General features: G+C 37.7%; 1 protein-coding gene across 1 annotated transcript in view; it reads left to right on the forward strand.

The window, feature by feature from the left end:
- Nucleotides 1-2,872: 2,872 nt before the first annotated feature.
- Nucleotides 2,873-27,132, forward strand: part of SH2D4B (SH2 domain containing 4B) — a 63,346-nt gene continuing 39,086 nt past the window's right edge. Inside the window, exons 1-4 of the mRNA XM_005153627.3 lie at nt 2,873-3,056; nt 14,679-14,838; nt 15,954-16,101; nt 26,179-26,323. Of these exons, the coding sequence (XP_005153684.1) occupies nt 2,873-3,056; nt 14,679-14,838; nt 15,954-16,101; nt 26,179-26,323 (637 nt within the window). The remainder of the gene's footprint in view (nt 3,057-14,678; nt 14,839-15,953; nt 16,102-26,178; nt 26,324-27,132) is intronic.

Raw genomic sequence — 27,132 nt, forward strand, 5'->3', positions numbered from 1 at the left:
GTGAGCTCCTGATGAAGCCAACAAGCTAGGCCTAGTTTGGGCCAAATATGCTGTTGGCCCAAAATATTCAAAGTTTGCATTTCTGGAACACCATCCTTTGTCAGTCTTTTCTGGTAAGTGGAACATTGGAGGGTTTCTCAAGTGTGCCTAGTATTTATTTACATTTCTACACTTTTGGGAATCTGCAACTGAGTTATGCCACTCCTTCCGTTCACTCCATTCCTGAACTGTTGTCAAATCAAATGTTAATTAGTAAGGAAAAGGAAGGGACTGATTAAAACATTTTAATTCTTCCCATTCTCTTGGATTTTCTACCTCATAAAGAATCATAGAACGGTTACGGTTGGAAATGACCTTGAGAAAAAAGCTGAAGTCTTAAACAAAACTTAGCTATGAATGAAAGCAAAGAGAGAGAATTGATGGAAAAACTGACACCAGTGTGAGGTTTTGAGGACCAGATATTCTGAGGCAGAGTATCTTGGTCAAGAAACTAACAGGAAAAGTAGAAAGATGTGTCTTTCTACTTATGTAGGATATTGACTTAGATCAGATGGAGTATTTCTTTATCTTCCTTACTTCCCCTTTGCATGTTCACAGTTTTCTATTTTGAGGTTGTTGCAATCCGAAGAGGAAGAGCTATGACAGAGGAAATTGATCAGATTCATCGCTGTGATTAGGTGACAATACCACATCTACCTTTAAAAACCAACCAAACAAAAAAAGTCCCACACAGATTAATTCCACTTGATCATTTGGTTGCCATTCTCAGATATTTTTGGTGAATAATCTTCAGGCAGTGGGTGGTTTGTGAAGTATCCATTTCATCTGCTTGCTCTCGCTATTTTTGTTGCATGATCACTCATTGAACATTACCGCTAGTTGCCTGAAAATTTGTTCGTATGCTGTCTTGTATCTCCATCCTGATCTACTTCTGCAGCTAAATGCAGTTCAGAAATGGTTCTTCTTATTATGCTTAAATGCACATACTCCTTGATGAAGAATTTGCTCTTTGCACTGTGGTCATTTCTGATCAGGATTTGATTTCTTTTCTGTAGAGTCAAGTGAAATAAAATAAGAAAGATGAGAAATGGTAGAACAGCAAAACTGCTTGCCCTGAAGCCTTTGCAAAGGCAAGTCTTTTTCAATTAGTGCCAAAATGTGAAGCCACAGCTCTAATATAATTGAATAAAAGCAGAGAAAGGCCAACCCCCCTCAGGCTCTCACCTTTTATACATGTCCAAGTGAAATAGAAGAAAGAACCAGTATCAAAGTCTTTCTTACACAAGTTTTTTTCTCACCAAACTGTAGTTCTTAAAAAATAAAAATAAAAAATCATTTTATTTTTAGGAGACAATATTTGTATATGAGAGAGATCCTGAACTGCAGAATAGCATGCACATGAACTGAACTCTGTAAAGCCCAAACATAATGGGTTATGAAATTCTATTCAGCTGAAGGCATCACTCAAGTATAACCTTTGGATTCATACTTCTAGGTGATACAGTGTCTTTCGAATTTTAGATCTGATGTAGTTTCTGCCTATATTAAGATGATAGTCTTTTGCATACCTCAAAAGAATGTCACATGAATAGGTGCATTAACAGTTTAATTTTTTTGAATACGAGGGTCATAGAAGTCACAGAAGAGTTCAACAGATACCCATCTATAAAGCAGGTTTCTTGTGAGGGAGTACTGATCTGCTTTTGCTCTATATTCTTGCATAACATCAAGCAGTGGGATGCAAATGTAAATGTGATCTGTGTTTTGTTATGACTTCACTTTTTGGTGTGTTGTGGTTTTGGTTTGGGGTTTTCTGGCTTTATAGGTTTGGTTTTTGTGTGTGTGTGTGGTTTGCTTTTTCATAATGAAGTGGCTGTTCACCCTGCTGTCAAAATAATATTATTTTACTGCTAGAATTTGCTTGAAGAGCAACATTGTAGCTTTCTCCAATCACACAGTTGAAAATGAATCAACAGCAGGACTGGCATAGCCTGCATGAACTGCTGAGAACTTATTCTTCTTTAATTAATATTTATTTACTGTCATTAATATAACATTTTATATAATAGCATATTTATATTAATAGCATAATATAGCTATTAATATAACATGATAACAGGATTCTTGTGGCTTTTGTTCCATCTACTTTCAATTTTAGAGACATTTTAATTAGGTTGCATGACAATATTTGTCAACACCAGGTAAATAGGACCTCTAATATGACCTACTCTGTTTAGATTAGTTACCAGACTAGGCTGGGAAATAATATGCAAACCCGGTTCTCCTCTCTTATCAGAAGAGATCAGTTCCCAAAGTGACATAGATATTGTTGGTGTAGGTGATACTTTTAACCATGACATCACTTTAAACCCCTGGGTGACACACCCTTGGGAGTGAACTGCTGCTGAAGGGAAACATTTGAGCTGAAGGTCTGATACTTTCTCTACATTGGATATACTCCTGCTCAAGGGAGCTCAGCTGATGGGTTCAGTCAAGAATCCCTTATTTTCACCACTCTGAAGTCAGGAGCACTGAAGTGACTTTTATTTTTCTTCTTTTCTCTCTCCTTTTTCATTTTTTCTTTCCTTATCTTTGTCTGTTACTCCCCCTTCCTTTCACTTGATACCTGTCTCTGCCTTTGGATGATGCGGTAAGCAGAGAACTCTCTCCCTGTAAGAGACAAGGAGCAGAATATGCCTGCACAAAGAGGGCCAGAACAATAATCAAACTTCGCCTGGGCAGGCAGGTGTGGGAGAGCTCCGTTGCTACAGACTGCTTTCTGAATTGCTGTCAGTGGGGTCTTGTCACTCTAGTGAGTGTATAATTGGAAGTGGGTTTCTCTTTTTTGCCTTTTTGGTTTTTTTGAGTCATCATGCTGCAGCAAATTTTGCGTGATATGTATATTGACCCTGAACTCCTGGCAGAGTTGAATGAAGAGCAAAAGCAGATCTTGTTCTACAAAATGAGAGAAGAGCAGCTGAGGCGCTGGAAGGAGAGGGAAGAAAAAGCACGAATGGAGGAGGCCATCTTAAGAAAGACAGCGAGGCACAAACAGAGTAAGATTTGTCACCTCCTTCTATACTTAAGAGATGGGGATGGTGGGCATGCAATTGGGTATGGTGCAGCATGCTTCTGGAAGAGATTACAAGGAAGAGTAGCAGCTGTCCCCATAGGCAAAAAGACAGTCTGGTGCAGCAAAAGCACCACGTTCCTGCTCCTTGTTCCTCAAGACTAGTTCTTTCTCCTGGGGAGTAGTTTAGCTTGAGAGCAAGTGGAATTGCTCTGAAGTGCCTCCTTCAGTCAGGAGTCAGTAATCCTATTGTCTTAGTGATAACAGATGTACTATGACCATGTTTCTCCTCCAGTTCGAAGGCACTTTTCTTCACCTGCCATCCCCACCCAACACCCTCAGCCAGGCAAAAGGCAATCTTACCTGTGCTGTTGGGGTTTCTTGATCTGGCATTAAATGTAGTCAGGTGGCTGGAGTAGGAGATAAATTCATAAATTTGAGTTTGTTATTAAGGGCTGTTTGTGAGTATGATGTGATGTCAGAACAGCTATACCACATGAGACTACATTTCCAACTGTACTAGTGAACACTCTCGAAAAGATTATGTCTAGGGAATGGGATGATAGTGGGGCAAGCATGTAAAAACAAACAAGCAAGCAAGCAAACAAAACAACAACCAAAAGAGAGAGAGAGAGAAAAAAAAAAAACACACCAAAAACCAAGACAAAACCCGACAAAAAATAGAAATGTGTTTTCATGCAATATGTAGTTAAACTATGGAGCTCCTTCCACCAGCTGCTATGGATGCAAAACATGTGTGTTGACTTAAAAAGGAAGTAAGCAAAATCATGGAAGAAAACGCCAAAAAAAGAACTTCTCCGGATGTAATTTCCAAATGTCTGGTCTTGAGTACAAGTGGTTTGTGATCAATGAAAATACTATTTCCTTACTCTCTTCTCACAACAAGCATCTTCCTACTCTTTCCCAATTCAGAGGATTGTTAGTCTGACTCAAGATAGAAAACATTTTCCTCTTGGAAATGTTGGCATAGTAATTCCTTACCCAACAAGGAAATATCACAGAGATATGTCAAACACTTCTTTCCCTGTGAAATGCCAAAGATCTTATCTTGTCTTTAATTCTATTAAAACTTGAATATTCAAAATTTCTAATAATTTTGGGCAGCTGATTTTAAGAAAGCACTCTAGTAGCTCTGCAGTAAATCTTTGAAGCGTTGCTCATCTTAACACACCCGTAGTAGAAAGCTTAGGGAACCTCAGTATGAATAAATTATTGGATTCAGTTGTCAGACTTCTTCAAATGTTGAGAGCCCTTGAACCCTACAAAATGCCCATGTGATACTTATTAAATCAAAGGCTATTATTAAATGTGTCTCAAAGCAAAACTAGTTTCCAAGACTCCATTGAAACATTTTGACCCTTATGAAATTGCTCTAGAGTAAGATACAATGGTAGCCTTAAAATAAAGGGGGAATGTTCAGACCACCCTGATCAACCCTAATAAGAGTTTAAAATGTGCACTCACAGATGGCAGGGTGTACATTGGAAAACCTTGTTCTGTTTAATTTCTATTTTCTTAATGTCAGTGTTCATACTATGAATGGTACTCTCCTAAGAGGGATGGTGTCAAAATAACCTCTCTCCTACAGCACAAAAACTTCGTTTGATTTATAGCTGAAAAGAAATTAAAAATGCAGTTCAGCTCCACATACTAAAACAACATTACATCTTTGAGATAACCTGTTTTATGCTCATTCTGTGAGGAACACAGATGCAGAAAAATCTAACTGCAAAAATATGTGATGATCTTTCACAGTGTTGACACCTAGATTTTCATATATAAATTATACATTAGACATGTTCAGCTTCCTATTACAAGAGACCATTTTCTGGGTAATTAATTTTCTGATTTATAAAGAACAAGTGAAAGGAGAGCAGCAGATTAACCTATAGATTATATTTGCCCTGATGAAAGTATTCACGATTATACCTGGAGTTAAATTTCACAATATACCCTTTCCATTTTACTTTCTTAAATTGCCAGTTTAAGGTATTGCTTAGTTTTGACTTTTGCCCACTGTTAGAAACTTTCTACTTCCTTCATAACTGTACTAAAGAACTGATCTTACCAATTTTTTTTTTTTGAGAAGTATTTGATTCAGATTTGCAAGTTAGAAATTTGGTTCTGTTGAAAATGTATTTTGACTTCCATGAACTGATGTGGGCCAGTTACAAAAGAAAACGTCCATCTTTTAGGCCTGCCTGGTCATTAACTATGCAGATTACAGTACCATAACATGCTCATAAATGGTCTCATAATGGAGGTAGTTTCTTGTTAAAAAGATAAGGTTTACTGTGCAATATTCTTGCCTATATGACTCAAAGGGTAAGAGTAGATGACTGTAGTAATACTTTATTTTCTTAAACATGATTTCTTTTTTTTTCTTTCCCTAGTATCAACATTTTTTGTACCTTCAAGCTGCTTAGTTTTCAGTTTCCATAGATGTGTAAGTGAATTTGCATTCTGCCCCTGTTACACAGCATAGAATATAGAGGTTTTCAGTCCTGTTTAAAATTAATGGTTACCAGCAATTTCAGGCTACTGCAATTACATGTTCTTTATTCCTTTGAAACGGAAAGATTTGAGCAGTTTCACCTGCAAGGTTTTGGTTTTGACCTTCTACTGCATGGCACAGGTGTTATGTTTGGGCTATTTTGTTGAAGCCAAGTGTTACTCTGGTGTTATAGAGATCTTTGTAGCCTGTCATATGGCAGAAAACAGAGGTGAGACTTTAATATCCATCATGTTGTGCCAAGTTTTTGAAATTTTCTATCTGACAGAATATATACAAATACACAGTTGTATATATTTGTGAATACAACATCATATTTGTATAATTTTTTTTTGTTTTACTAATTGAATCAGAATTATCTTTGTAGGTTTACCTTTCAGATCCTTCTAGTTTTGTCATAGTTTGGATAGCAATGTAGGAAAACTTCACCCCACTTCTTTGGGATGGGATAGGATGAGATAGAACAAAAAGAATTAATGAAAATTAGCACTTCTCTAATTAAGAATGTTCCAAGAAGTGCCTAGGCTTGATCTGGATTCCCTTTCTGCGATGGGTATAATTCTCCATCACTTCAAAAGCTGACCTGCAATGGTACGTGTGAATCTAGCAGCACAGGAAAAAGGGTGCATTTTTCAAAACAGCAATGATTGTGAATCAAATTCTGATTTCCGACATTGACTTGAGGATATGGGATTCTTGTGCAAGGTTTAGATGTGTTGTCTTGCAGAAACCACAATTACAGAACTGGGGAGAAAAAATCTATTAGAATTTGAGCATCATTTGGTTCTTCTGAAAGCTGCAATGTTTAGTGCTTATTCAAGATTAAAAAAGTGGTTTGTACCTTTAATTAAATCATGACTGCTGGCTTGTACTGAAGTAGCTTGACGAGTCGAATTCTTGGAGGTCTATCTTGATTTCATTTACAAATTACTCCTGGCCAGATCTTTCAGGAACATACTTTAATAGTAATAAAACAGGTTGCCTTTTCTTACTGTGCTAAAATCATTAAGGGAAGTGTCCTCAAAATTTAAAAATCCCTTTGGGATTTGCTAAAGTTGACTGATGGGCAGCTTTGCAATTTACAAAGAAACATATCTATTTGATTTGTGAGGAGCCCTTTAACCACTAGAGTTGAGCTGGGAGTAAGCGAAGGACCCTGCCAATTTGGATTTTGACTTGGATGCAGTATCCAGACCTGTCAGCATACGCAAACTGAGATCTCAAAAACAACTGAACATTAGGTAGCTGAAGGACAGACATGTGGGAAGGAAGACAATGCTCGGCTGCTGCTGCTTATTCTGACATTTATTTATTGTGAACTGCAGCTCATGATGTTCAGACATGAGCTATTTGTAAACACTCTTACTTACTTGTCCTTAACAAGAGTAGCTGGGAGAAAATTAGGTAGGCTTATCACAGCATGGCTAAAAAGGAATTTATTCATCTGAATCACATTTGTGCTAGAAAATCACTAGAGAATAGTTTAAGTTATTTGAAAGTGAGTATTTCACATATCACAAGCAGGTGGTTGGAGAATCCATCAGTGTCACATGTGAGTGTGTGTGTGTTTGGATGTGTGCATGAACAGTGAGAGGCTGTACAAGCAGTGACATTTTTTCTGGTTTTGAATTCAGAAATGTGTTCCTTGTTTGTACTAAGGCCTCTCCACACGCTGGTAGTGCTTAGCTACGATTTTTATCTCTTATAGAGGTATGCTTCTGGCAGTATTCGTTCTCTGTATCATTGGATGTGATTTTAACCAGAAGCATCAGACTTGAGTATTTCAGAAAATTTTGGCTGAATGTGGTCTTGAATTCTGTAGAGCTCTGTCTTTTGTTTCCAATTTAGATACAACTGAAAAAGTAACAGGAGAATGTTAGAATTATTTTGATTAAGGGACTAAGCCAACTAATTTGAAGTCATTGGTAAAGTTTTCTAATATAACATTCACAACTTGTAGAGCAGCTTGTAATATACATCTTTCTTAGTACTGTATACCTTGGGGCCAGAATTCAGCTGCTCGGAGTCTGTGCTCAGTGTGGCTCTGTACTGAGATATGGTTAAACAGCAGCTTCTAAACTGCCTTTTCACTTCGCCAAACATGGGGTTAGAAAGAGACCTCCAGCCAACATATGACCTAAATATGTACCAGATGGAACAAATCCAGAGAGACTTCTCTGCCTTCCTAGGATTCAGATCCATAAATCTGTGCTTCTTATATCCTGCCCTGCAGCTGACTTCTCTGTTTTGCAGAAAAGTGACAGCAGAATTTTGTTGGCTACCTGGGCCTTATTACATTGGATCAATCCTCAACACTCCTGTTGTCTGAAGCATCTGACATCAGCTGCTTTCTGAGTGGGGCTATTGGGTTAATTGAGCCACTGGCATGGAGAGCTTTCCTGTGTTACTCTGCAGCATTGTGTTCCTCAGCCTGTCTGGCCACAGTGGTGTTAGATGGGCTTTCTTGTACATACGAGTGCTTTGGTAATGATATGAGGTTGTGACTGCCTGCAAACTCATGAATACTTGATATGGAAAAAGAGCAGTACTGTAGCCAAGAGGAGAATGGGATTTGCCCTAGCTAATTCAATATTTCCTTGCTGGTTTTGCTAGTTTTGCTAGTTTTTAGCATAAGTGACTAAAATATTCAAGGACAAAGACACTAGGTTTTGATAGCAGGGTTTGGAAGACATGGGAAATTTCAATGGATTCAAGTCAGCAGTGGATTTAGCCAGACACTGGTGGTTGTTCAGTAACATTCAAGTGCACTTTTATGCTGTGGTGCTAGAATATCTGCCTGTAGTGGTATAATTCTCCTTGATTTTCTCGTCCTGATAAAAGGAGTCAGCGCAAACCTGCCATGCTGCATTAAGCAGTGGAGTCTGGTGCAGAAAGCAGGTCTCTGTTCATTCTGTGAGAGAACCCTTATCCTTCTGGGTTTCCAAGAGACCCTGAAGTAGAAATGCAGACTTGGGTTTTGTTTATTCTCCATCAGTGGGAAAACCTGGATGATTTGTGATAGCTCTGTGTGAGAAACCAAACCCTGTATATGATTTTACAACCTTTGACTGCTCTGAGGTGTACCTGCATATTTATACTATGAACAGCAAAAGGGTCATCAAAATGGACAGACAAGAGACTACCTTTAGATTTTATGTGGAGTTAAACAATGTCCTGAAGAATAAATTCAGAATATTATCTCCCAGTTGAAAGTGGGAAAATCACAAAGTTATTTGTTACAGCATGCCTTGGCCAGGGGGCCACAGAAATATCTGGCACATACTAGATAGGGACTGCAGAAATGATATTTTATTTCTGTGTTGTTGGGTTTTTGTTTTCTTCTTTTTAGGTTTATAATATGCAAACCTGTATCTAGATCTTGCATACATACATACTATATGCTGATGCAAACCCACATACCTTTGGGTGTTGCATACAGTTATCTTTGCTTCATTTGTTGATTACCATAGTCTTGAGTAATTGTTTCCTCCCTTACTGTTTGCTCTCTTCAGTCACTCTTTATTTATTTGATCCTGCAGGGGTATATTGCAGCATAATTATTTCCATGGTAACAGGCTGTAATTCCATAAACAGAAGATTGAGTTTGTTATATGATCAGGAAGCAGCTGGAGAGCCATGAAGGCTGATTTTTCAGCAATGCTGAGATCCTGCAGCCCTTATTGATATATTCATATAAATTACCTGAATTTCTTTCTCCCTCTGCGAATCATCCTGTAAATAAAAAGGCACCAACACAGTGCTAAAATTGGAGGGTTTGTAAACTGAAATGTTGGGGAGATGCTGTAAAAGTTTAGATTTTTTCTCTATTTTCCTGTTGTTTTAAGAATTGAAGTGACTGGGTTTTTTTAACATATTCTTGAAAAAGGGGTGTTCATGGTCCAATCAATATTAGCAGGGGCATATCACAGAATTAATTATAGCAGATCTTTAGTTTATTGTGGGACTATGTTATTTTCCTTACTTTCATCATCACTATCTAGTTATTCTATATGCTTTTTTAAATGGATTTATAGCAGCTAATGTTTGGAAAAGTGCATTCTGTCCTTTTAACAGTATCTCCGAAATATCCACAGTAATTTTCTAGGTTTTCTCCTCAGAAAGAAGTGAAATTATATGTGTGTGCGTGTATAAAAAAACACACAAAAAACCCCCAAAAACTTGTACTGGGCAGGCTCAAGGAACTAAAACCAGCCTAAAACTCACATCCTCATTTCGTCCTAATCAGTGTGTTTCTAACACATGTCCTGTAGCTAATGAAACCCTGAATGGAACCTTATTTACCCTGCAGGCCGTCAGTATTCAAGCTTCTGTTTTAAAGAAGCCAGAAAAACGACTTGTTCAGAAAGCCAAGGGTAAAATCACACGTAAAACACATTGTGCTGAGACCAAAGTATATCACTTATCTAAACTCCAAAAGAACCGGAAAAGCCCCCATCCCTACAAACAAACCAAACTCAACCATCTGTGGTTTATCTCTTAATAACAAAAGTAGATCAGACTGATCAGCTTGATTTCAACAGTGAATGATTTATGTAGTCTGTTTCAAATGCAGAATAATTTTTAGCAGTCTTTTTTCTAGTGCAGTGAGAGAAAAAGAATATTGTCTACAGAGTCAAAGGATATTTGTGTGACTACAAAGCTTTCCAGCAGGTAAGGAAGGAGAGTCAATTTCTGTTGCAGAGATCTGTAGCTTCCAAGCAGGAAAACTATGGTGGGAAGCCCAACTTCAGGGAAACAAAGCTGTTCACGGAAATAGCAGGCTCTTTTGAAAACGTTCCAGCAGACTTTGAAGGCAATTCCGTATTTCTGCTGCTATAAATCATTGATCTTCTAATTCTTTGAATTTACACTTGACACAGCCTGTAATACTCCTTATGATAGAAATGCAGTCAGAGTTGCTTGGTGTGCTCTGTCATTTTGCCAGACTAACTGGGCAGACTGTGGCTAAGTGACAGCACAGCTGGGAGACTTGACACCAAATCAGGCTTCTTATACTCCTTGGAGTAGTTCCCTTGTAAACACTGGAGATGGATCACAAGTGGGAATTGTCGGGGTTGCTGTAACCATTAAAGCGATGCCAAACAAGCTTGGAGGAAGGAAGCTGACTCCAGCAGTATTCCATTTTCTCTGATTACTGTTATTTTTAAAGCACTTTTAGTTAGAAGCATGCATGAAAATGAAGCCAGATATAACCCAAAGCCACAAGAAACAGCCCGAAAAAACAAACCCTGTAAAACCCCAAAACCCAGTCTGTCGTTCTACTCCTCTGTCCTGTTTAGCAGAGGCATTGTATGGCCCAGCTCTCCTTTGTGTAATTATTTGTTTTAAGCCTTAGTCACAATGTAGAAGTCTGAGATGACTGGAATTGAGCCTGAGTTAGCCTGAGCATCGCATGCAGCCAGGATTCCCCCTCCCCTGCGCAATCACATGCTGGTTTTCTATCTTTGCCAAGGTGGCTGGCAGTGTTTGTATGTTCTGCCAGCATTCAGCCATGCTTAAACGAGGGACTTCCCGAGGGTAGCACAAAGGGCAAGAGCATCCTGTGGTGCTGTATGCCACAACTCAGGGGTGCACTCCAGCATTGTGTATGTGTGTATGAGATTAGTAGCGCTGCTGGTACAGACTAGTAATTCTTACAGGTAAGAGCCTCGAGTTTACTATGGCTCTCCAGGGCATTGTTTTATACATTCATTGCTGGTTTTCATTGACTGCATAAACACAAACAAATAGAAAACATGATTTGGTCTTATTTTTGATTGTGTGTGTTTATATGTGCAAAGTTTTGCCACTGTTGGTTCAGGCTGTAGGTTTCCAAAGAAAGTTTTCATTGTGATCCCTTTGTGCTGCAAATTTGAGATACCTGATTTTGCATTTGTCTGGAGTACGGAGCAATACACAGAAACCTACTCACTGGTATCAAATCAATATAGATGTAGGTTTAGGGGAACTCCATGGGAAATACTAATTCAGAGAGAACTGCAAGAATTAATATTGCCACATTTGTGGTGCTACAGAGTTGTTTTAGCCAAAAAGAAAATAAAAGCAACCTGTAGAATTCTGCAGCAAATAAATTGAACAGTAGAAATGGAAAAGACTTGGTAAATTATTCAGTAGAGTTTCCTGATAATATAGTGTTTGTTTTTGAAACATTTTCATTTCTACTCTCCAATCCAGACTAATTTTGATGTCCTAATGGTATTTATGTGCAGTCTGCCACAGTTTCTCCAGGAAAAGTACTTTTGTGGTCAGGGTCAAGACTGGGGCTCAAGAGATTTGATTTTTATTTCCTGAGTCTGCATCAGGCCTTATGACTGGGCTCAGAACCCTGCTTCTAAACAGAAAACGTAGGATACCCATGTCTCTTTCTCACCTAGATTTCAAATTGGCTTAGGCAGCACCTTTGAGATGCATCTTAAAGCAGGAATTACTTTTGTTAGAGTCAGACCTTAGTGGTGGTAATTCTCTGCCTGTAAAGCAGAAAACACTAGTTTTCTAAAAATATTTAGGAAAATAATTTACTGTACTTTCAGTGTAGATCTTGCAATTGGTTCTAGTTTAAAAGTGCATGCCCAAAGTTGTTAGATTAGAAATGTTGACGCTGCCCACTATGAATTTGATTCTGCAGGCTGCAAAGACTTCTCATATGGCAGAAATCAGTTTGTTTTTACAGTGCCAGACTTTCTCCTTGTGCTGCTTATTTATTTTCCTTTACTCTCATTACTGAATGTTGTTCTGTGCTAAGAAACTTCTAAGTTTTATGATCGGATTGTACAGTAAATCTCTTCTCCACCTTCATGAAAAGTGGAGGTTTAGGGGAAGATTTGCATGGGAGCCATTTCATGAAGTGTAAAACAGGTTGGGTATGAAAAAACTTCCTTTTCTAAAGAAAAACCCGGATAAAGACATATGTGTTCAACTTGAATTGTTTTAAAACTGTGCATCTGGAAATCTGTCTGTTTAATGATGAAACTTCAAATTGCCAGATTGCTTGATACTATTATCTTTCAACTTGATCTATGGGTACATGCACAGTAGTATACTGTAGTGTAGCGTACAGGAGTTTGCACTGAACCAACCATAAGTTATCATGATGTTTTCAAGAGTTTATACATCTACTGTCTATAGCTTTAGAAGAGAGATCCACTGTGTTAAAAAAAAGTGTATAATTTCTCAAGATGTGTCTAAAAATCAACAGTTTGTTTTATAGGGCTGGGTAGTAATGGATAAGTTGTGTTTCTGAGAAACATATTAATAACCCTTTGGCAAAGAAAACCTAGAAAGAAGCAAAGATAAAAATTTCTGCTTACCTAAAAAGTTATTTTTTTATCCTCTTTCCATCTCATAAGCTCATAAATGAGCAGAAGTTGTCCCATAACACTAGAAGTGTTTGGTATCTACCAGTTATAAATTAATATGAGGCATGTTGTTTGCAGTGTTCTATTTAAACTACTAAATAAGGAGGAGCAACAAAGATGTTCATATTCCTCCCAGGTAAGAAGACATAGACCACTTTTAAAACAGAAGTTGCCATTGGTTATGTGAGATCAGTACTCCTGGGAAATCATTCATACTTCTCAGGATACTTTACCATGAAATGCAGTAGGTGAAAACCTTGCAGGCAAATACTGATATGGCCAATCAGTTCTCAGCAGACACTGTTCAGATGTTGTATTGAAAATGTTGTGCTGACAGGAACACAGAAACATACAGAAAAGTAACTCTAGTAGAATACATTCACATTTATAACCTGAGACATAATCTGATAGGCTGTGAAAAGAGCAAATGCTTTTGAGAATTATTGAAGGAAAACATTATTAGCTTAGATTTCTACCCTCCCCCCCTTGAAGTCACTATCATTAGGCCACTACTGGGAATTATTATAAATCACATTTTCAAATTTGATATAGAATATTAGCTTTCATTGAGAGATCTGATATTTTCATTGCCTTCAGTTCATATTGTCAACACTTTCGAGTGTGGGTTGGCATTGGCACTGCCTGCTGTCAACAGCCCCACTTCATTCCCTCCTGCAGTTTTCTCTCTGAAGTCTGCGATGTCAAAAACACTTTATTGATTGTGTATTGGGAAACTTAATCTGGTTAAATGTATACTGTTCTATTACAGAACAACAGGTAGTTGAAGGTAAGAATAGCTAAACTGATGCTAATAAAGGATGATTTAGAAAGAGAGGAAGCAGAAACTGGCCACACAAATAAGATCAGGTTTCTTTTAACTTTTATGGAAATATCAGAGAGAAACTACCTAGAAAAACCGCAGATTGTCCACTTCATGTTTTCAAATGAGACAATATCCCTTGTGGTGACACATGATTTATTAACCTCAATATTTTAATAAGAAGGGGAAATCTAGTGGACTGGAATACACAGAAAGTAAAATGAACTGCTGAACCTTTATGGCCTTTTAGTAAACATTCTTTAAGGTAAATCCACTGTTCATGGGCAGTGGTCTTTATGGTGAAATCTTTTGTGAAGAACAGTTTCAACTAATTTGCAAGAAATAAAACATAAAAATGGATGCATAGGAGGTGTTCGTACCAGTTCTTTATGATGAACCTGTAAAGTGCATTAAATATCTATGAGGTATACATATAAAAGCAGAAAAAAAAGTTACAAGGAATTCTCTATATGCTCAACACTCAACATTCTCTGTGTCCTGAAGCATTACTAGTCACACGATATCACTGGTTATTGTTGTCCGTCTCTTTTTTCATTCTCTTCATTCATCTCTTACTGAGTGAAGCAAGAAAATGTACTTATAACAATTAAAAAGGGAAATGCATTTCAGAATTACTAATTTCTTACTTTTGTGGTACAGTGAGCCCTTTAAGATTGTGATCTGGAGTGGACAGGCCCTTTTTTTCCCCCTGGCATCATGGATTGGTCAAACATGAAAATTAAATCCAAGATCTGTTTTATTCTGAATTCTAAATTGCAAGCTCAATGTTTCTAAATTGCAGATTTCACATCTTCTATATCCACATAATATTTTGAGCCAGTATTTATATTTTTTATTTGGTTTTGGTGGCTGTTGCAGGTAATGGCAAACATGTGCAGTGGCTCCGTGGGAAGGATGGTGAGGTCTGGGTCTGGGTTATGGGAGAAGCCCCAGGCGACAAGCCATATGAACAGATATCAGAGGAGCTAATAGCAGAGCGAGCCAGGCAACAAGCACAGAAGGAGGCAGAAGAAATATGGTGAGGATTTAAGAATCTGAATTCAGATTGTCATATTGGGAGACATGGCCTTGTAGAAAGGCAGCAGGTAATGGTGGGTAAAACTGCTAAGTATGTTTTGTGAACATTTGCTTCCACTTATTGTGGCAAGTTTTTTACAGCACATGAAAAATGTAATTTTATTTTTATTGAATACTGAAAAACAACAAAACCCTCTTTCACAAAAAAAGTGAAGCAAACATTTTCCTTTTGGGGAATTTTCATAAACCATTGACCAGTTTGTAAATAAATAAAAATAAAACAACCTGTTTTTGAACAGCTAAATTAGAAATATTTGCTTTATAGCACATTTATGCCCACAATGGGGATTCGGTACATAAAATCCTTTCTGAAATTGGTTTTATTTGCATATTGTTTGTGTTAATTCTTATCCCAGCAGTTAAGAAACTGATTACATAAAATGTTATACTGGTATTTCCAGCAGGGCCTCTTCCAGCTTTGTGAGAGATTCAGAAGTGTTTTGGTGCTTTATATTGTTAGCAAATAGGCCACCTGCCTCCTGCACTTCCTTTTGTAGTGCAACACTGAAAAGTGACAGCTTAAATATCAGATTATTCTATATTGTTCTTTTAATGTGAGATCCTTCTTGCTTATAGCGACTGCATATTTAAGCAGGGATTAAAAGCTGCAGGCTGTGCTCTGCATTCGTTTTACATTGTCAGTACTGATTAAAACCCTAGTGTAAGAATTTGGCAGACATTTGTATTGACATTTGAAGGACGATAAATTCCCAATCATGCTTTGATAGACTGGCAGAAAGAAAACTGTTTTTTCAGCCAGGGAAGGAAAAATACAGGGTATGACTCGAAGACATCTAAGAAGTACTTCTTTAATTTAGAAGGTGCTATTTTAATTAGTCATTCATCAAAAATTGAAAATGTCTGCTTTCTGGATAGTTTCCTCAAATCTGATTTGTGCTGTGTCTCTTGTTAAATACGTTTTAATTCCTTCCTTCCATGTTTTCATGAAGTCTTACGCTAACTATTTGTTGCAGCCGGTGAGCAAATATATATCCTCGATTTTAAAAGAATAACTGGTGTCTTAAATGACTTTTATTTTCAAATCTTTTTCTGAAGGAGACAAAAGGAGGCTGAAATTACAAAAAAATTCCGGGATGCTATGGCTCAAGAAAAAGCCAGAATAGTGGCAGAAAAATGGAAAATAGAAATAGAAGATCGGAAGGCTGCCAAATTGGAGGAGGAAAAAATTCAGGAGGAACTGAAGGTTTGCATAGTAATTTAGCATTTTTAATAGTGTTTTTATATAGATTCAAAGTTCTTGTCACCTTCAGTGCATGTTTATTAATAACTTTAAAACCCAGAGTTGTAATTTTTCATCCTGGATTGTACAAATAGCTACATAGTGTTCACCGGAACAGCTGGGTGAGTTATGCAAAAAATTATATATCTCATTCAAAAGTGTCAGGACAATCAAACTGGTTATTCAGCTCAGACATTAACAGAATTGTTCAGTCAGCTGTGCAGAATGAATCATACTGGGGAAAAATGTACAATTGTGAAATGTCACATTTTAAGTTAGTTTCTTTGGATGTATTTTGTGTATTTTGGCTAGCTTGTTCACATATTTAACTTGAAAATACTGTCACTACTTTCTTCAAGGGGTGGATCCTTCTCCTACTCAACATATGGGAAAAAGTCCAGTTGGCTTTGCTGGAAGACATTCATTTGCCTGATTTTTATTCACTTCATACTGAAGTTTCTAAGAGCAAAGTTACAGACTTTTACTGTTTGAAATATTTGTTTTCACATTCTCTTGTTTAAAAGAAGATAGTTTCTGTCTCCCTTTTCCTATTACTTTATAAAGATGAAAAATTGTTTAAAAATGAAAAATTAAAACATAATTGGTTTGGGGAGCAGAGAAATTGTTACAGTCTTCTGAGTCTTGGATGTGCACACTAGGACTGCACAAGATGGTGAAGCTTGGTTTCCATGGAGAAAGTCTGTCGCAAAATATGACTCCTAGGAGATCTGTACCCAGTAACTTCCATCTACATGCTTCTCCCCTGTTGATGGCTTGCTATGCCATCTTTCCCTTCCCAGCATAGTGATTAAAAGTGTAGATAGACTCCCACCTTGTCCCTCTGTGACGGGAGGAATGCTGAAAAACTCAGTGTTAAATTTATGTGGTTTGATTACAAACTACAGCCAGCATGTTACCTGTCGTTTTGTGAACTGTGGGCTTGGAATTTGAGGGTTGTTATAGTGGTTATAGGGTAGCACAAAACAAGGGTGGTTCCTGCACAGAGTTTCTGATTTACCTTTGCACAATTAATCTGAATTCACAGGAGAGAACAGGGCTTTTGAAATTTGATGTCAGTAAGTAATGAAACTATACCTTTCAAGTGCTTTATTAATGTATGAATAATGAACAGAGCAATTAATTAAATGCTCATTTCTCTGCTTCCTGGAAAGCAAAGCCCTCTTGAACAAAGATTGATGTTCACTTAATATCTCTGTGGCTGATTTACAGTGCACAACCTATGGGTTGAGATAAGAACAGTTTAATAACTAAAAAATAAGGTATACTGTTACTACTAATAAAAATAACAAGGAGATATAAACCTAAAAGAGGAAAGGAAAACAGAAAAACTCCAGTAACAAATAGTGATGCACGATACAATTGCTCACCACTTGCTGACCAGTACCCAGCCTGACCAGAGCAACGATTGGTTCTTTCTGGATAACTCCCCCCAGTTTATATACTTGACATGACATGCTGTAGTATGGAATACCTCTTTGGCTAGTTTGGGTCAGGTGTCCTGCCTGCTTCCTTCTAGCTTCTTGAGCCCCTCCTCACTGGCAGAGCATGAGAGACTAAGAAGTCCTTGACCAGAGTAAGCACTACTTAGCAACAACTGAAACATCAGTGTGTTATCAGCATTGTTCTCAGAATAAGACAAAACATAGCAGTGCGCCAATTGCTAGGAAGAAAATGAATTCTGTCCCAGCTGAAAGCAGAACACCAATGTCTTTGGAAACAAGATATTATTCAGTGGTTATTTTTTAAATGAGTGTGCTCCCAGCATTTTCTATATTAATACAACATAGTATAATTACACTTCCAACCCTGGGTCTTCATTTAGATCTATAATTTGAGAACTTTTAGGAGGAAATTGGACTAACACAGCAGAGATCCAAGTACACGATTAATCCCTGGTACTATAACATCACAACTTTGCTGCTCACAAAAGCTGCTGATCTATTACTTGGTCTTGAAAGAGCAGGTTTTTGTACATAGGACAGTAGAAATTCTTAACAACAGCAAAGGCATTTCAAAGACAAGTGAATCTCACAGGCTAATATGAGGAACTTAACTTCTCTACCCACTGGCTTATTTAAACTCAGTTGGCTTTCCTTCTCCTTCACATTTTACTCTTTTTATAACTATTCTTGTGCAGTGGAAGAAGTGCATGAAATATTTACAAGCTGAATGAGTTAGATACCTAAACAGGAAAATGGAAAGGTATGTTCCTGGCATCTACCTCCAGCTACAAAAATTGAATAGAACTAAGGTGTTGGGAAAAAGATGAATTAATAAATCTACTCATGTATGACTGGAATTGTTGAAATTAAAAAAAAATGTACCTTTCATGAATGATTCAGGGTGTGAAATGAGATGCAGATCAGTTAGCAAGCCCACTTTAACAGGTTTAAAATATTTAATGCACTGGTAATCATCCTGTGATGACAAACACACCATGTTTAAAGCAGTTTCAAAAATGGGGTATGAAAACTTTAGTATCTGCAAATGTTTTGTCCTCTTGAAGGATTTTGACCTGTGAGATCTGGGAGATTGAAACTGTACTTTCTGCTGATGTGTTTAATTTATAAACATATTGTATCCCATACACTCCTTTTAAAAGAGATTTTATTCCTCTTGACCTACTGTGGGACTTAGGGCTGTCTGCACTACATAAATGATATCTCACGTGTCAAAGTGAATGACGATCCCTGTTTCCTTTTCCAACACTATTAGAAAAGTATTGCTTTCCTTTGTGTTTCTTAAGCAGAAATGCCTTTAATTTATGATGCTAGAATATAAATGCTGACTGCTCTATTTTTGCAGTTTATTCTTTCGTGAATCTATTGCAAAAGACAAATAGGAGAGCCAATTACCATTGTTAATCTTTTTGCTAATTTAGAAAGGGTATGAGATCACAGGCATAATTTCCTACTGTAATCAGTTGCGGTCGTTAGGAGTCCTGAACAATGTGCAGAGCTAGGACAAATTCAAGGTACCAATATCAGCCAGCCAGGCATGGGAAGTATCTTTAATCTACATATAGAAATACTCTCTCTCAGCTTGCTCTTAATGTGGTCTACATAAAGCAAGAGAATGTTAAAGTACTATCTGTATGACAAGATCAGACACCTGCCAAATTTAATAACATAAGCACGGTTCACCATAAAACTAGATTGCTTCTTAAAGATTCCTTGGGAGATGAAATATTTGTTAACTGAAACTTGCACATGTCAACTTTTATAGGTATTGTTTTTCTTCATGCATCAAAAAATATTTAGTAGGAATTTTAATGAGAGTGGGCACTTAAGGAGAAATAATCCTTATTCTGTTGATAGGCAACAACAGAGTAACAATAATTTTCTCCGACATTTTTTTTCTTTTTTTAATGCAAGCTCATAGGCTATAGTATGGTTTGGGTTGGAAGATCATCTAGTTCCAGTGTCCCTGCCATGGGCAAGGACACCTTCCACAGGACCAGGCTGCTCAAAGCCCAATCCATCCTGGCATTGAGCACTTCCAGGGATGGGGCAGCCACAGCTTCTCGGGGCAACCTGTGCCAGTGTCTCACCACCCTCACAATAAAGAACTTCTTCCTTATATCTAGTCTGAATCTACTCTTTTTCAGTTAAAGCCATTCCCCCTTGTCCTGTCACTACATGCCCTTGTAAAAAGTCCTCTCCAGATTTCTTGTAGGCCCCATTTAGGCACTGGAAGGCTGCTATAAAGTCTTTCTGGAGCTTTCTCTTTTCCAGGCTGAACAAGCCAAAATCTCTCAGCCTGTCTTCATAGGAGAGGTGCTTCAGCCCTCTGATCACATCTTTGTGGCCCTCCTCTGGGCTTTCTCCACCAGGTACACAACCTTCTTGTGTTGGGGTCCCCAGAGCTGAGTGCAATACTCCAGGTGGGATCTCACAAGAGCAGAGTCCCATTGCCTAGTCATGTTGGGCTTTTTGTCAAGTCCTTCTGCCCTGACCTGCTCTGAATCCAGTCTCCACCCAGTCTGTAGCTGTGCTTGGGATTGCAGTGATCCAAGTGCAGGACCCTGCAGCAGGCCTTGTTGAACTTGATGAAGTTTGCACTGGCCCACCTCTCAAGCTTCTCAAGGTCCCTCTTGATGGCATCCCTTCCCTCTAGCATGTTGACTGCATCACACAGCTTGGTCTCATTAACAAGCTTGCTGTATGGTGCATTCAATCCCACTGTCTATGTCCCTGAAAGATGTTAAACAGCACTTATCTCAATAACAGCCCCTGAGGAATGCCACTTATCACTGGTCTCCACTTTGACATCAAGCTGTTGAGCACAATGCTTTGAGGGCAACCATCCAGCCAATTCATTATCCAGCAGGTGGTCCTTCTATCCAAATCCATGTCTTTCCAGTTTGGAGAGAAAGATGCTGTGTGCCAAATGCCTTAAAAAATTCCAGGTAGATGACATTGGTTGTTTTTCCCTTATCCGCAATGCCCTTATCCGCCCATTGTAGAAGGCCAACAAATTTATCAGGCATGATTTGCTGTTAGTGAAGCCATGTTGGCTTTCACTAATCACCTCCTTACTTTCTATGTACCTTAACATAGTATATAGGAAGATCTGCTCCACGATCATACTGGGCACTAAAGTGAGACTGATTGACCTGTAGTTCTCTGGGTCTTTGCTTTTTCCCATTTTTAAAAATGGGGATTGTATTTCTCCTTTCCCAGTCAGTCAAGTTAGTTAAGTAAGTTCATGACCTTCAATTCCAGTTAGAATTTTAGTGAATAAATCGAGCTTTTTTTAAGGTGTGGATCTAAGATTTTATGTGTCCTGGATGTTTCAGACGACAGGTATAGAATCAGCCTTCAGAAAATAATAGAATAATTAGTGCTTCAGTTCAGAAAATCTCTAATTTCCTGAGGACAGCCTGTGCTTATTAGAAAGAACACACTTCAGTCCCATTGAGTTGGATAGGCTTTCAACACATCTGAGTCGTTTACCGTGCTGAGAAGTGCTATGGACCTGATTCTTCAGGCAACTGCTGCCAGGTGGAGAGTTTAGGGACACAGTAAAATGTCACTGTCACCACTTGCATTACTGTGGGCTTCTTATGATATATACACTGAGCATTCAGTCCTGATCTGAAAAACAACACTTCTCTCCAAGTAAACTCCAAGCATTTGAATATGTCTGTTATCTTTAAATGCAAATAAGCTGCAGGTTCAGCTCTATCAAGAAAACACTGAACTCTTTCCCAAGGACAGCATATTTACAATCTAGGAATATGAGATCAGGCACCCTGTTCAGTCTGAAAATGCCTTACTTAAGTTCATTCAATCACAAATACAATAATTCAGTGGTACTTCATTTTGTTTTCTTTTACGTGAACACAGTTAACTTCAGAATTTCTTTTTTACCATGCAGTTGTCTTCAGAACCATATTGGAAGTCAGGCAGTTGTTAGCTGCTGCTGGGAACCAGGTTGCCAGGTTTTTCTATCCTACTTTTGAGGAACTGTGATATTAATTTTAGAAAAACCTTTTCCCTGGTGGCAAGTGCACTTGCTGCAGCCACTGTCTTCATTCTGGATTGCTAATAAAAACTAGCAAAGCTCTGATATTTTCCATGAGTAATCCTCCATGCATAGCTTGCATATAGGGAATTCAAGCTGTGAATTCCAGCCTCAGAGACAAACCTTTAGTAGATTGTTACTGGATCTATGCAAGTTACACCAGCAGGGTCTGCTCTACCATGTGCAATAAATCTTAGATCTCTCCCAACCAGGAATAGTCCTTAGATTTGTTTTCTGTCTCATCTAAAAGAGGGTCTTTGTGAAACAGAGTGTATTGTCACCTCCCTATATGAGACATATGTGAATAGCATGTCCTGGAACATATCCATGACTGAAACATAACTTCTACATAAAGCATGAATGCATTTTATACATTTGTCTCAGTGCAAATACATGCACCATGAAATGATGCAAACTCTGTGTTCCTTTTGAGAGACTGATAGTAGAGAAGAAAATAATGTCTCTTCAACTGCTTCCTTTTCTGATGCAAGTGAGAGAATGTTCTCAGAAAAAAAGGTGGGAAGGAGTTAGATATATTTCTGCTGATACTCAATCAACGTTGTGTTGGAAACTGTCAGGTGAGTTTATGGAGAACTGATCTCTGAATTCAGCCTGCTGTGTCAGCCTTGCTGAGAACAGGCTGTCCTGGAACCTGGAACCCTGAACTCAGGTTTTCCAGATTCCCTCTTTCAGAGCAGGAAGTCTTAAGGGCTTAGATCTGAAGATGAGCTCTTCTCTCATCCCTGTGGCATGTAGCCTGCATGTCTGCCCTGGCTCAGGGGTGGTTCACGCATCAGACGTTATTTAGAGCTGGCCGTAGCAAAGCTATCAAGCATTGTGAAGCAGACATTTGCTGTAACAAGGTCTGTGGTAAATGTTCAACTGCCAGAGGCTACATAGGATCATTTAGCATGTTCAAATTCTCCAGTGGAGTTAACACTAGAGAGGATTATTATTGCCTATTGGACTTTCATTGTGATTTGTTGCAGCAGGTTGGTATTTCTTGGCAATTTGTGACTGTATACTAAATTGTCACCTTTCTAATTATTCTGGAAGAGCTGAAAGGGTCATGGCACAAAGTACAATCTCTCCACTGTCAGGCAGCAGGTGGTGTTTTTAGGTTATTGTTGCTCTTCACTCTCAGCTCTGATGTTCAGGATTGGGTTCACGGGGAGAAGCAGATAAGCTGGTCGCTCTGTTCTTCCAATGGAGTAAGTGTGGCAAGTTCAGTTATTAAATTAAATACAAGCATATGGGGTTTACTAATACTTCACAAAAGGATGACTTTTCTTTCCTGTGGCATATTAACAAGAGTTGTTTCTCCTCACACACACATTAAGGAGTTGTACAATATATTTGCACATGTATCTGTGCACTAATTTGAATAAATAGAATTTTATTTTTTCCTTTAATAAGGAGAATTATATGTCATTTTTTGTGACTTCGTAATCAAGTGTCGGTGTTAAGTTTGCTGTTATTGTTGTCTCTTCTTTGACTTAAATCTCCCCCTCCCTTAAGTTTACCTTGTTATTTGAGAGGTTGAACAGAAGACATCTTGATAACCCAGGACTACTCCTGTGTCTCTCTATCTTCCCAAAAAGATAGCCTAGATGAACTGAATATTTTTAGATTGTGAAGCTAGGTGAATAAATATTCTTCTTATAAGAAAAAATAATAGCTCATTGCATAGTTTTCCCAAGAAAGGAATAGAGCCTTTTATTAGCAGCTGAAATATGGAATCCCTAGTTCTATTTAAAAAGGTAAAGTTTTTGGTTTTATTATTCTGAAGAAGCTACTGGGCTTTGAAGTCAATGCTTCCAAAAAGCATTGACTATTCAAAAATAATAAATAACTGCCCACTAAACTAATCTTTTTAGGACTTAGGAGATAACAATGAGAGTATGAAGTTAGAAGTAATCAAAGATATTAGAACAAATTTACTGAAGGCCAGTATTAGGCTTTTATTTCTTGGAAATAATAAGGGAAGCCTAATTTATTGTTCATCATATGTGTTATGGAGCTATTATTCATTACACTCTTAATACCCAATATTTCAGGTTTCTTGATTTGTTGTGTTATAAAGACAAATCCTCTGCTGGTGTGAACTGGTGGAGCTCAGCTGTGTTAAATGGAGAAAAGTTGATTTAATTTACTTAAGGAAATGGAGAAGTGATTGAATTCTTTCAAAGGGTGGAGATTTGCATTTGTTTTGGTTTTCCACTCTGAAGATGGTGTTGCTTGTCACTGCTTGTCATTGCTTGCTTCTCTTCAGTCTTTTTGTCATTCTTCCTTAAATGTGCCTTTGTACGATTCATGACCAGAACAACCGGAGTTCTCTTTCCTTCTGTTACTTCTGGCCCTCACTTTGATTCTAGAGGTTGTAGACAGCAATATTGTTTGCTTTGGAAAGCAGTCTTCTGAAAAGAATTGGAGTTGTCTTCCTCTAATTCCAGATGTTTGGTTAACAACAGATAATGTCTGTAGAGCTAGAGAGAACTGGGGCTTTGAGAGCAGATTAAAAAAGCACCTTTCCTTCCCCATGGTGAACAATACCATGGGGAAGGACATATTTCCCAGACATACATTTCAGACACCTGTTCAACTATTGTGAAAACGTGTATGAGTCTCTCTTAGGGGCACTAAACATTGTTTGGACATCCATATTACTATATGCAGGCTGCTTTTGCTATTTGAGCCCTGGCAGGCCTGAAGATAGGACAGACCACCTTTGAATAAGTTTTCCAATGTGTTATAAAACACAAACTATTTACTGTAGGGAAGTGTTAATTTATGTATATGTTTATTGAATTAAAATACAGCTTTTGGATAGTTCCCACCCTTTCAGCCTAAAAAGAGGCTGAATTATAGCAGCCATTTATACACAGTGTGAACTTTCATATAAGTTACATCTTCAGACACCAAACAGAAACAACCTATGTGTACAAAAAAAAAAAAGCATGCAAGTTACTTTTTTGCAAGATTATGAACAACTTCATGTAAGTTCAATTTTGCATCCCCTGAACCTACGGACTAAGCTTAGAGAACAATACAGGTCAGGTACAAAGTCTGTAGCTGAAAACATTTCCTCAAATACATCACCTCACCTGACTGATAGAATGTGTCAGAGCATTTGATAAAATTGTTTTCCAGTTTAAAGTAATCATGGGAGGTTGTTTGCTGTTTATATTGTTGTTTTGGTTTGGATTGGGGTTTTGTTTGGGTTTTTTTTTCCACACTCAACTCTTGCTGGTCCCATTGCAATGAAACATTAAAATCCCACTGAAATGGAGAAAAGTTAGGAAAATGCAAAAATCTTGTGAAATCCCACTTCTGACATTTAATGAAAAAAAGTAATTTACGGAAGCCGGAAATATCTCCCCCAGGTCTCCTGATGTAAAACTTAGAGTTTCACTAGTTTTTATTCAGCTAGATGTCAGTTGCTTCAAATGAGAAGTTTGATAACATTAACATTGTGCAGCAACTCACAATCTACTTTGGACACCCTTTACTCATAGTTTAGGTCTTGTAACTAGGTTAATAATTCAGGGTGATTTTACTCAGCAACTTATAACAAAATTCTTATCCGTAAGTTTGTTACCCAGAAAGGCATAGTGTTGGTTCCATTGTAAAATTAAATAAAAAAATGTTCTTTTCATAATTCAAGATTTTCAGTAATATGAATAAGATTTCTTGAAGTTCTGTTTTTGGCTTTTTTTGGGGGGGATGAGGGGGTTCAATTGAATAATGAATTAGATCTGCATCTCTGCTACCTAAGAAGTTTGGGTAGCAGATTACTAGAAAACAGATATGGATTCTATTTGTGCACAAATCAAGCTCCTACATTATTAGTAGTATGTTGAAGGCCAGCTGTAGAGGCAATCTTTACCAGATTTTCATCTGGTCTTCTTGGAAGGCAACTTTTTTTGTGTATTACCTTTGGCTACGTTTTGCAAAGCAACTGGTGTGTACTGAAAGATCTGGCTTTTCATCCAGAATGTAATGATCTTGACATTTGGAAAAAGTTATTCTCTGTGTTGATTAGAATGACGTGGTGACAGTTGCTATATTGAGAACACTGGTAAATCACTTACTGAATTCTATAGATTCTGTAATGATGTGTATACTGCTCGAATGACAGGGATATCTCCAATGTACATGTGGACTTAAAACAAGCATTGCTTGTGGATTGCAGGATAGCAGAGGCTTTGGTGCCACATGACAAAACATGTTTTCCATGAAGACTTCAAATCTCAGGTACTTATATGTTCCTTATTCCTGTTAATACCTGTGCCTCTCAAAACATATCTTTATGTGAAATTCCTAAAAGGTAGGAAACTTCTATTATGCCTGTTGCAATATGTGAGAAACCCAAAGTTAGAAGAGAGCGTGATTTTTCAAAGGGAATGTAGCTACCCTGTGGGAGGAAGCAACTGAAACAGTGTTCTAATGTTTGGCACATTCTTCCTCACCTCTATTTTACTTCATTTTGCCTAGAAAAGAGAAGAAGAGGAAAGACAAAAAGGTGAAGAACAAATAAAACAACAGGAAGAAATCCGAGCAAAAGAGCTGTATCTGAGCCTCATGAAAGCTCAGCAGCATAGTCAACACAGCGATGATGACCAGGAGTGGGAAGAACAGTGTGAGTAAAATCCCCTTCACAGAATTAATGTATTTTGGAAGGCAAATAAAAGGAGACTGGTAGAATGGAAAATAGTGTTGCTGAAAATCTCTTCTACATAGAGCAATGCAAAATGCTATATTATTTTTCAGGAAAATACCAACCCGAGCTCACAAACAGAAGCTACAGTGGGTTTACCAATTTCACATACCTTTCTGAATGAGAATTGATGTCAATGTCTTATAGAAATTTTTTCATGTACAGTGACTGAGATCATTAATATTTTGTCTAATGTCATTAATTGACAATTTTGGCTTAATAAGAATTCTGGACACAGTTATTTTACAGCTTGTCCTCAGCTGTCTCTGAAGGGGTAAAATCTGTCTTCATCTGTATTTTAATTATTTCCATATGGCAATGGAGTCAAGCTGTGATATGAGCATTGACACTCACTTCATTGCAAAAAATTACAGTAAATAATATTTAGATTGTTGCTCTGAAAATATTCATGATTATGATCTCTCTACTAAAGGTGCTATACCCATCACCATTGTGATTAATTTAAAAATAAGTTAGTGATTTTTGAAAGCCTTTAAGGAACAGAACAAATGTATTCCTACATATATATGTATACAAACATACATACTGTAGGTAAGTAAAGGTCCACATTGTGAGTAAATAAGACTTCATAGGATATTATGAATAAAATACACACCTATATCCATCTGGATATCTGTTGTATAGGTGGCTTTAGGAGTAGGAAATTTGCATGAGAATTGTGTATTTTTGCTGGGGGGAAGAATATTTTTTATTTCCCACATCTATACTGA

The sequence above is a fragment of the Melopsittacus undulatus genome, chromosome 4 (genome assembly GCF_012275295.1).
Source record: "Melopsittacus undulatus isolate bMelUnd1 chromosome 4, bMelUnd1.mat.Z, whole genome shotgun sequence".
NCBI lineage: Eukaryota > Metazoa > Chordata > Aves > Psittaciformes > Psittaculidae > Melopsittacus > Melopsittacus undulatus.